General features: G+C 39.8%; 1 protein-coding gene across 2 annotated transcripts in view; it reads right to left on the bottom strand.

Annotated features, from left to right (window-relative positions):
• Window positions 1-3,252: 3,252 nt before the first annotated feature.
• The window catches only part of KIF5B (kinesin family member 5B), a 34,090-nt gene continuing 25,282 nt past the window's right edge, over window positions 3,253-12,060 (bottom strand). For both annotated transcript variants that reach the window (XM_038127787.1, XM_038127786.1), the window contains exons 21-26: window positions 10,233-10,293; window positions 10,059-10,130; window positions 9,778-9,882; window positions 9,057-9,273; window positions 7,236-7,365; window positions 3,253-5,806 (exon numbers count right to left, since the gene is read on the bottom strand). In XM_038127787.1, coding sequence (XP_037983715.1) covers window positions 5,800-5,806; window positions 7,236-7,365; window positions 9,057-9,273; window positions 9,778-9,882; window positions 10,059-10,130; window positions 10,233-10,293 — 592 coding nt within the window. In that variant the 3' untranslated portion in view covers window positions 3,253-5,799. The remainder of the gene's footprint in view (window positions 5,807-7,235; window positions 7,366-9,056; window positions 9,274-9,777; window positions 9,883-10,058; window positions 10,131-10,232; window positions 10,294-12,060) is intronic.

The following is a 12,060-nucleotide window of genomic DNA, read 5'->3' as shown; positions in this document are numbered from 1 at the left end:
GCCCCGAGCAGTGAGATAACAAGAGCGGCTTACGCTTCATCACCGCCTTGCAGGCTCATCAACAAAACGGTCCTTTTACGGGCAGGGAGGATGACAGCCCTGGCAGAGGAGGAACTCATCGTTCGGCCTGAAGTCAAGCTGAAACCTCAGACCTAGAAAGTGTCACAGACCAAACTCAAAACCTTTATTACTCCACCACAGCTGGCCTGCATTCCTTCCTCTCCATGACCTGTGACTCAGCTCCTGTCCTGTTGTGCACCCCAGAGTGTAGTTATGATATTTTATGAAAATCTCTTTGCTAGGATTTTCTTTTCCTGAGAAGCTGAAGGGCTTCAACTGTAAACAATTTGTTATCTGCTACTGTGGAATGCAGCAGGTGCTTTCTTGATTGAGCGATGTGGGATGTTTCTACTTGCTGACCAATCAAGGAGGCAGCAGCTCTGGACTCTCTGTGAGTCACAGAACTTTGCCTTTTATTATTTTCTATTCCTGTCTCGCCTTCTGAGGAATCTTTTACTCTGTTCTTTTTAGTATAGTTATAGTGTGGGTTTTTTTTTTAATATAATATATATCATAATTTAATAAACCAGCTTTCTGAGACGTGGAGTCAAGATTTCTCCTTCCCTTCACCAAGTCCTGGCTGCCCTGAAGGCCACCGCATCACCGGAGCACACGGCCCCGTGTCCGAGAGGAAAGCAAAGCTGGAGGAGCAGCAATACCAGTTATCTTTCAGGAGAAGCAATCCCAGTACCTTCCAGGAAAAGCAGGCAGCTCGTCCCTTCCCTCAGCACAGGGACAAGTCACTCACACCCCAGGTGGGCAAAGGGGAGCTCGGCAGTTTGAAGGGGAAGGGCGGCAGGGGCTGAGCCTGGTGGTGACAGGACCGGGACTCTTCCCGCGTGTGAGCAGCAGGGGCTGCGCTGCCTCCGCAAGAAAACCCACGCCAAGTGTGGGACGATATGCTCTCCCACAAGAGCAGCAGGAAGGAGGCTCACCCTGCTGCCGCCCCCTGCACACCAGCCCCGGGCCCTGCGGTCACCAGGCTGCTGCAGGCACAGAAAGGCTCGCAGCGAGCTGCGGCTGAAATGAGCCTTCCTGTGGCAGCAGACTAAGCTCTGTCCTGGATTCTGCCGAAGGGTATTTCCTGCGGTAAAAGCATTCAAAGAATCATTTACACCCTCTCAGGGAAGATCATAACAAAACACCCTCCAAATACTGGCTTGTTTATCGGATGATGAGTGATCACTTAAAACGTCAGTCCCGGCAGCGCAGCACGCCCCGGCCGATGGAGCCGGGCCGGTTGATGAAGGCCATAAGCGGACAGGATAACGCCCGACATTTACACTTTGCTGAGCTCATTCACCCTTACTTTTTAATGCTGCTCCTGACAAAGGCAAAATCAGGAAACACCAAGTGGCTTCACAGGTATCATCAGTACGCTGTTCTAAGCTGTGAAGTGTATTTATGTTCAACTGCAGGAGACAATTTAGCTGACTTACAGGACAGGGGGTTTCAGGCATTTGTTCCTCCCAACAGGAGCTGTGGAAGTAGCTCTCTTTAGCACACACCCGGGGGCACCTCCGAGTTATTTCCACGCCCAGTTTTGTGAATTCAGGAACGCGGAGAATGTGGGTTATGCTGCCCTCCTTGCTGCAGGTACACATCAGCACTTCCCTCGGTACCGGAGGTGGAGACAGTCGATGGATTCAGCTCCGTTCCACCACACCGCTGTGCCCACACCGTGCAGAGCACAGCCTGCAGGACAACCCTGCGTGCAGAGATGCCACACCATGCTATGCAACGCCTCGGCTTTCCCTTTATAATCACTAGAGACTTACTTTCCTTCTCAAATGCAAATAGGCTTAACAGGCTCTTTTCTTTCGTACTGTATTTTCCTTCTTCACCCAACTCTTCTGCCCATTACCCTGGACTGACTGGTGCCCTCTGCCCCTTCGGCCTCGGCAGCGAAACACTCCCAGGAGTCAGCGGCTCGAACTGCCCTTCCCGCATTGCCCCAGCCATGGGTAAAGATCAACTATCAACAGCCCCGTGCGGAGTTCAGGAACACTCAGGAGCTCAAAACACCCCAGGCAAAAACTCTGACGTAGCCATCAGACCTCAGCGATCATCTTCCAGAGGTGTTTCCTTCCTCATTTAGTGAGGTTTTAATACGTACTTAAGCGGCAGTTTTGCACATAGCATATGCTAAATAGTGATTCATTTTGACACTTCCTAAACGGGTGTTACGACTCCTCGGTGCATTCAAGGGGGAAGGCACCTAGGCCAGCCAATGAATTCCTTACCAGTTGGACAGTGCAGGTAACCCTGCACTTTTCAGCTGTTTTTAACAGCTTTTCCCTGGCAGAGATGCAGCAACATTTTTTGATCACGTTCGAAAATAATTTTCGACCATTCCATTGCTCATAAGAAACTTCAGAGTGAAAGATTTCCTTTCCTTTCTGAGCATCCCTTAGTGGCTGTCTGCAATTAAAGAGGTCTGACTTGATCATCCCCCAGCAGATACGGAGAATTATTCAAAAGGGAGCTCTGTGACGGAGCCATCTTCTGTTAACAGGGCACACTAGGAAATATCTCACAGTATAGATCAGCTCACTGCTCAACAGTTTTAGAGATGCAATTTCTCCCTCCTGAGATCTTTGCTTTTACAGTAACTGTACTGGCAGACTGAAATCATTACCTCCTTTCTGCTTTTTATATACATGTATATATTTATATATCAAAGCTATACATCTAGCTAAGTCTTTTTCTGTGGAAATTATCCAGAAGGTGATTGCAGCCTTGTATAACCACACTACTCCATAAAAAACATCAGTTCAATAGCACTAAGAAAATGCAAAATCAGCTATTGCAGATACTGGTAAAGGAAAATGAGTCCCTGGAAAAGAAAAGCAACCTACAAAAGTCTAGATGGCACAGAAATACTGGAAATGGATTAATCTGTCTCAACCAGAATGAGGGGCTACCAAATCAGCAGTCACCAAGTTTAAGAAAAGAGAGGTTCACAAAGCAAGTGATAAGTCATGGTGATTCCTTTCCAACCAAGTTTACATGGATTCTGGAAACAACTGTCCAAGCATGCGGATAAAGAGAGAGCTTTGAGCACCACCATACAGACAAGTGACACCACACTCAGGAGAGCCCCAAGCACAACAAAACGCACCGGGAGAAGATTGCTGCATCACCACATGTGACCACTCGTAGAGATAATGAATGGAATAAAACGCACAAAAGTTCAAAGATTTTTCTCCTCTTTATTTAAACACAAATACATTTACAGCATGCAGGTAAGTTAAAACTATATGGCGTCTTCCCCAAACCAATTGTTTTAATGCATCTTAAGTGTACTGAAGTTAAATCAGATTCCACAGGTAGACTTGTCCTCATGTCAAATTTAGAGTTACACACAGTAGTGAGTCAGCATTTAAGTTATGTAAATAATTTAGTTGTTCACCAGAAATAAATATTATTTCACCAAGTTCCTATCCTAAACCATCTTTTAAAAATATGATCTAGAGGAACATAAAAATAAGAACCACTCAAAGACTGCAAGTCGAAATAGCAGTGTTGAACATTCCCTGTATAGACTGAATATTTCATTTACAAAATACAGTAATTGTCCTGTCTGGCTGACCTACGACAGCCAAACCAGTAAGCACAGAAAGTTGTGTGGTTTTTTCTTTTTTTACATTTTAAGAGGCAGTTCTTGGTAAACTTCATAAAAGGTTTAAAATAATAAAAAAAAAGTTTAAATATAAAAAGGTGATGTACACTGAGCTACACACTAGTTACTATTTAATCTAATTTTTTTAACACAGCAATTTTCAGCACCAAAACCCATGACAATTACCTACAGGAATGAAACCCCCATTCACAGGCATGAGAAAAAAATCCTGCTTCATTTGAGTGTGTTGTTTTGTTTTTATGGTTGCACATTGACAAATGAAGGCCTGAAAACCTGTAGTTAACATTGAGAAAGATAATGGACAGTGCTGATTCCATGATGAGAAATTTAATTCAAAATATTTTGTTGTTTCTTTATTTTCCCTCATTATGCTGCCTTCAACTGTGCTCTAAAACAACCGCAAGTTTGGAGTGTTTGGTGGCCTCAGTGAAGAAAACTGTCTTAAAAGCTGAGAGCTCCAAAATAGTGGGATTTCCAACTGAGACACTCAACCTTTAAAAATCAAACTACTAAAAATTCAGACTACTGTAGATATAGAAAAAAAGTGGTTCAAGGTCTAAAATTTGACTATACTCCATCATAATATAAATATTTTGCCTATTTTAAAATATAAAAATTGAAAGTGGTTTGCTGTCTGAACAGTCACAGAGTTTCTACTGTTTCCACAATAACTGAATACCCAGCAAAAAACTCAAGCCAGAACAAAAAGTTGTATCAACCAGGTCTGAAAAACTCATTGAATTCTTCCAGCAATACTAAGTTTCTTCTTTCTTAAAGACCTGGTAACTAACTAGTTTCTATACAGAAGAAGGCTGTCCTAAAAATTACAGTGGCTAAACCCTATGAATAAGTTAATTAAATTATACTAGAAAACTTTAAACCCCGGGTTCAGCTCAGTGAGAGTACCGGAGCTCAAAACAAACAAAAAATCAAAACCCCACGTTTTGTTTTGTTAGCCACTTTACAGGACTTTATTGCAAAGAGAAGAAAAATATTCAACAACTACTACTTTGGACATTTCATATACCTACTTACAAATGAATTACAAATACAATTCAGGGTAGCACTTTATTTTATTGTTATTTTAAACATATGCCTCTGGCATTTCTGGATACATCAATTTTAAAAAGTTGTGTCCTTTATTTATGTATCTGAATTCATTGGCCTGTTGCTGAAAAAGGCTTTTTAAATTGAAAATTAAAATTTTAGTCAAAAATTCCAGTACTGTATGTAGTGGAATATAAAGTTACAGTTTAGATTGCCCTCATTTCACTATTACAAAATAGTGAAAGTGAACCATCACAGACACAGACAAATGGACAGACAGGCTCATCAGAATGAAGCAGAATGTTTTCACTCCACCAGACTGTACTGTGTGCAGAACCAGGAACAGGACAGATGGGATAATCCATTGCCAAAGTCTTTTTTGTAAACTCAGGTTTGCTCTCGTTACTGTAGAGTATTAATTCTAAGTCAGCCCGTGGCCGGGCACTGGCTGAGACAGCGGTTACAGAGCCCTGCTCTCACCGATCTCTCGAGGTCGGTGGTGCCGCGGGGCCTCGAGGCCGCCGTGTCAGCACTCAGGACGCTCACGCTGTCCAAACACAGCTAGTTCCAATGCTCTCTGCAGCATTCCAAAAGAACACTGTAATGTAGAGTGCCGCCCTAATTCAGTGGGACATGTAGTGTTATGTGAATTGATAAAAATGAAAGTATACTTAAACACTGTTGCACATTCCCTAAGACAAGAAGATGTACACAAATTAAGCTAGAAAATTCAAACTAAGATTTTTCTCAACGTACATTCAGCTTGGCACAGTGCAGACTAAATTTAAGACATGAAAGACAAACTGTGTAAAAGCAGAGCTACACTTTAAGTAACATGTCATTTTTCAAGACGCCAAAATTGCACTCTAGTTGGTTTTTTTTTTGGGAATCAGTTAGCAGAATTTGTAGAAGGGGGAAGAGCTGTACAGGCCAGGTATAATTTATACAATTTTCAAAAAATAATCCTACAGTCCCCAAAAGGAGAGATTATTGTCATGGAATGACTCCCTCTACACAATATCCAATCCTCCTCATGCTGCATTTATTTTTCAGCAACTGTAAATGAAAAAAAAAAATCACAGAGTTAAGACAAAAAAGCAACGTTATTTACATTTACAGTAGACCATATCACTATTTACATGGTCTTTAAGAGCCCAGTTCTTAAACCACTCAGATAAGTACTGATAAAAAATCCACTTTAAAATAAGAAATCACACAACACACGAAGCATTTAAGCAATGCTGTCTGCTACCAACGATTTCACAGCCCCACAGACTGACTAGGTATGCAATTTTGACTGCAATAATGGAGTAAACATTACAGACAGAAACCACTTAGAGCCCAGCTCCATTTCCCATGACTGTTGCTGCTATTCCTGGCTAGTAGCAACTCCTTGGTCATTCAAGGCTAATGTTATTCAAGGCTGAAGTACCCATCAGTTCAACCTCTTATTTACTAAGAGACATTTCTGAACAGAACCAGGTACCTTGACTAGTACTACAGCCCAGTTTTCTCTAAATTGGAGAGAAAGCTTGGAAAAGTCAGTCAGCTAATGAAAAGAAACAAATAGAAACAAGATTCACATAAGCTGTCCTGGAGCCCTTCAGAAGAGGAACACCCAGATTTCAAGCACCCTGTGGGAATCTATAAAATTAGAGGGTGATAGACCCCACCATATTTTAGATGTATTTCAAACTGAAGATGCAGATAATTAACTAAGGGAATGTCTAGAAGACATTTATAGACACATTCCAAAGTGAAGATGACAACAGAGAATATAAAGTAAAGCATTACTGCTAGGTGAACAACAGATCAACCAACTATAAAGCAGACATTAATTAATAAGAAAGATGATTCTGTAAAGCAACTTAAACATATTAAATACTATGCAACAAGTAATTACTTTGGAGATCAGAGATGTTTTAAAGTAAATGTACCTTTAATTTCAATTACTGTAAGTGCATTTTAGCTAGGCTAACATTTTACGTTTACTGGATAATTCTTCTGTTAAATAATTCCAAATCACTGGCACATGAAGCAGTGTGCAAACACAGTAAGAAAAGTAAATAAATAACATGTAAAAATATGGTACATTTTATGTCACCACCAAATGTTTTCCTGAGGAAAACCATATTTTAAAAGATGCTAGTAAGACAAAAGAATTTAAAATATCCAATCCTTTCCCAAACAGTGGCTACTGTCTTTGACTGGTAACCATCTCCAACTGATTGTTTCCACATTTTTGTTCTACTCCTGCAGAATACCATCAGAATTACCATTTTACAGCAAACATATTTAAGAAGAAAAGCAGCAGCATCTTTAGTCAGATGTACATTACACGATTCCACTGGGTATAAAATTCTGTAAAAAGGAGGAGTTAATCTGCCTATTCAAGTGACTTTATGCCACAGAATGAACTGTAATAAACCTAACACAAAGTAGCTTGATCACACATTTTAAAAAATGCTACAAAAGACAAACTTACACTTTGTCTTGCCGTCCACCTCCGCGCAGCACAACTGGCTGGCTGTTCTGAGTGAACGCACCTCCACCACGAATTGCACTTGGATGAGTTGGAGAAGCTGCTGGATGCTGGCCAGGGCGGATAGGCTTAGCTGCATGACAAGAAATGTGACTTACAAATATACACACAACAATATCTTGGATTATTCAAATTTACTGATATCATTAGCCAAATGTAATAGTCACAACTGAATGCACTTTGAATAAGAAAACAAGTTTAGAGGATGGCATTCTGAGAACGCAACAGATTAGTGTCAACTACAACAAACCCTGGAAAATAGACAAGGTTTTGCTTCTACTGTTCCCTGTTAAATCTCGCAAAGCTTCTGATAAGGATTATCTTCACAAGAATTATCTGTGCCACCTAATGTATTACCTTCTATGAATCCTTATTTTTGGCAATAAGAACTCAAATAAGACACAACACTAAGACAGCTTCCTGAGAGTTATGTATCAGTAAGGAATCATGGTTGCTGTCCTTCCCGCATCTACTTATTGATAAAGTCACTAGTTACTCTCTCTGGAGGTGGTTCTGTGTACCAACACTCCACAGAGAACACTGCTTCATCAACCTACCACCACATAAAAATAAAATTTGCTCTATAGCCAAAGTGAAAATCCAGCAGTTTCAACAGGTTGTTCATAAGCTGCATACACTTGATAAACTGTATTTTCAATCAGTTTTGCTCTAAACAGAACATGTGTAACGTATGTGTAGGACTTCACAAAGTTCTGTAATATTAAAGAGAAGCACTTCAAAATTTAGCAGGCAAAGAAGAACCTACAGGCAGCAGCTGCAGCAGAGCAACACTTCTCAATTACTGCCTTATAGGAAACTGATCTCCAGATGACAGGACTAGTTCATCTGGACATTGAATCACAAGAGGCTGTATACCTCAGGTGAGCTCACTAGAGAATTGTCTGTCTTCTTGGAGACCAATTGAGAGAAAATTAAGACAAAAAAGCACCTGTCTGCAAGCTGCCACTTCATGTGACCAAAAAATCTTAACTATTTTGCAACAGCTCTTTGCAGACCTGCAGAATATGAGCAAAATTCAACTGCAACACTCATTTTAGTTACATTAACAATTAAGAGAAGTGTATTGATGACTGAAGTCCTTCAGTTCTAAACTGCGCACATTACGCTACAGCTGAAGTTCTCCACAGGTCACACACATTCTCCATCCTCAGCACTCGACAGAGCAATGGCAGGTGGAGGAGCAAAGGAATATGACTATTTGCCTCCACCTTCACATCTGTTTTTCTGTTATTTTCCCCTAGAGAGGACTGCGGATACTGTATGTTTTGGAACAAAGAACTGAAAAGGATCTTTGGATACTGTGGGTTTTTGTCTGCTCCTCTGCCCCGTAAGAACAGGTCAATTTGATTGTTCTTGTTGTTGAAGGTGATGGCTTAATCCTTCTTGCTTCCTTGAAATACCTATTTAGTCTTAGAAATTGGAATGGAATTGGAATCATCTAAGAGATTAAGACTCACATGCAGTGTACTGTTTCTTCAAGGAAATATAGCATATTCAGACTAGAAATCTACGTTGGTAAGCCTTTTCCAAAGCCAAATAAAATAAACAGAAAGCCAAACAACCATAAAGTATCACCTCCATACACAGCCTGTTAACCAAAATGTAACTTACAGTAGAAAATAGACCACATTGATATGTGGAGTTTCAACGAGGGCTGAAAGATACACATATACACAAAAAAAAAAAACCAAAACAAAAAGTAGGAGAGATGAAGCTTTAGGGGGTAGGGGATTCTCTACTCACCAATTTGTGCCGAATGTCCTCTTCTGGCCATATTCTTGGATCTTACAGCTTCCTTTATACGATCTACTTCTTGCTGGTAGCGCTTGCGATCACGAGAAGCATTCTCTTTGGCCTCCTTCAGTGCAGACTCCAAAGCTTTAACTCTTTCAGCTGTAGCTCTAAGCCGCTTCTCCAGTTTAGGAAGTTCGCAGCGCAGATCAGCATTATCACGTACCAGCTACAAAAACAGAAGTGATTATTTTCTTGGTATCTCTCTTCATAGGGAGAGCTAACCAAATACTTTCCTCACCCCTAATGAGGCAAAGCAGTAGGCTTACTACATTACCTTTGCTTAAGCTTTTAGTAAATCTATGGAGGCCAGTGACATTGAGATTGTCATTTGAAAAATCAGTTACTGTGGAGAACCTGCCACCCAACAGCCACCTCGTCCACGTGAGACAGGCAAGCAGCCCTCAGACTCATTCCTATATGCAGTCTAAACACAAACCTGGATCCCTTTCTGTTTAAATGCAGCTATTTTGTTATACACCCACAAGTACTTAAAACAGCTAATTAATTTATGTTACAAAATAATAGACTAAAGTTTTCCTGTATCAAGAGACATACTTAAGATGTAGAAGTATTTACTTGCAGAAGTTATTTTATGACCAATAGGCAGCTGCTTCTGTAATAATGGCTCTGGAGTAGTTTCATTAGAATTTGAAATCAAGTCTCACTGTACCTGCTTGTGAACCTTTGTAAGCTGTTCAAGATTATTCTCAAGGAAGGAAATCTTCTGTTTCTGTGCAGCACTGCCTCCTGTATCATCTGAGTCAATCTCAGCACTCTGCAGTAACAAAGGCAGGGGGAGGGACACAGGAGGCTGAGTACATATCTGAACTTGCATATTAAGATCAAGCCATGAAAATTAAACCAAATAAACATCAGTTCCTAACTTAGTTCTAAACTGAAATTCATACAGCATTCTCAGAAACAACAAGTTCAACTACAGCATCACATTACCTTTTTCACTCTAGTAGCCAGATCTTGAACAAACAGCTTCCGAAGATTGTGAAGAGTCTGAAGTTCTTTTGCCTACAGTTAAGGACAATAAATTAACAAAACAACCCAAACAAACTCTGAAAGAAAAAAAAAGACAAAATTGACATTTGCTTTGGAATATATTGTGACTCTTACCACAGTCTCTTCCAAACCCTTTAAATCTTGCCTTGCTTGTTCCCGTCTGTCCTGCATAACCCTAAAAGAGAATAAATTGTTCCTGAAATATTCTAGAAAAATCAGAAATTTTCTTTTAGAGGACTAGAGTAATTAACACTCTATGGTACAACTGAAAAAAGTATTTTGGTTGAAGTCTTAAGTTAAAGATGTAACCAACAGATGACACTCAGAAATCTGTAAGGCATTGGGGGTGGTGAGATTGGGGGAGTTGCAAAAGGGAAAGAGGGATATACTTTTAGTACTGAATACAAATAAGTACATTCAGATGCATAAATTATAAAAGTTTCTAGAATAGTAAAAGACAAAACTCTCAGAGTCCACTTTGGAGTGACTATTTGGGGAGATCTTATTCTACAAATGTTCTTAGCTCTGACCAGCTCAGATAAGTATCATGTGCCAGATTAAAAATTTTCTTTGTTTTCTTCAACACCTCACTCTCAACACATTGGCAAAACCAGCATCATAAACAACAGTGTCAGTGAACAGGAACAGAACCTGATGATTATCAGTGTACAGAGCTGCTGTCTTGCCAGTTAATGTGAAAGCATTTTCTGCACAGGAAATGTTCTTTCTCAGAACTGTAGGTCAGTGCTGTTAGCAAGATGACAGAATACAGGAAAAGAATGTGGACTTTTCTTTTTATGACCTGAGATTGGAATAGAAAGGCCAAGAACTGCACAAAAATGAAGTGTTCCTGTTAAGTAGTTAAAAAAGCTTCTTTTCCTCTTGGAATTTCTCCTCACTCAGTCAGTTTCACTACTAGTTCACAGTTAAATGAGCAAATATTTAATCTAATAAAATATTCTAAATAATGTCACCATCCTATCAATTTTCCAGATGTCTCTGGATAAATAGTTCCAAGCATCTTCTACAAAATTAAAGTGAATAGTCTGCATTGTTCCTGATCGGTCATTTGCCATGCACATTTATGATATTCAGTGGAAAACAACCGGATTCAAAAAGTCTGGGGAGGACACAGAATATAATTTTTGGAACTTCTCTACAAATCTTTTGAAGAGGAATGTTCCTATACAGCAGGTGCTTTAAAGTGGTCACTGCTAGATGTAGCTGAGCCTACAAACTGAAATAGAAAGCAATAATGTGGTATGTATAGCAAATCTTACAAGACAAGAAAACCTACTGTAGTTAATGTAAGTTTTATAATCATTGTGGCAGATGAATAAATCAAAATAAGATGGAATCACAAGACCAGAGTACTGTTACAATTTTAGTCAGTTAAACAGGACAAACAAACAAAAAGGTAAAAAAAAAGCAAGCACTGCTCCTTGGTTACTAGCACAGATCAGTCAGGTCCCTCTGATGACTTCAAATACCATGATAAAAACCCCTGAAAACCACTGTGTGTTTTAAACATAGCCAAAAAGAACTTTTCAAAGAGTACTTTTAAGTATAATGTATTTTTAGCTTCTGTAAAGATAAATTTGTATGCAGCAGGAAGGGGTTGCAACTGATACACTTAGATTTCCAAGAGATTAAGCCCAGATTTCTAGAAGCTGAGAGCTCTTTTCAAGTTTGACTTGGATACTTACCTGCAAACAGAATATAATTCCATTTTCCCACAAACTTTCGGGTATCTAATTCACTAACACATTGTATTTAATCAATGAAGCATGCAACTGTTTAATGTTAAGAATAAACCAATTAGAGCCACCTAACAAGTTAAATCACGTAAGAACCATAAAAAGATTAAGGGAACACAAGAACCACAAAAAGAGTAAGGGGAATTGTTAAAAGACTCTTGCAGTATTACAGTATGCAGTACTTT

Source organism: Motacilla alba, chromosome 2, assembly GCF_015832195.1.
Source record: "Motacilla alba alba isolate MOTALB_02 chromosome 2, Motacilla_alba_V1.0_pri, whole genome shotgun sequence".
NCBI lineage: Eukaryota > Metazoa > Chordata > Aves > Passeriformes > Motacillidae > Motacilla > Motacilla alba.
Note: the sequence above shows the minus strand (reverse complement) of the source record. Positions and strands in the feature narration are given on the sequence as shown.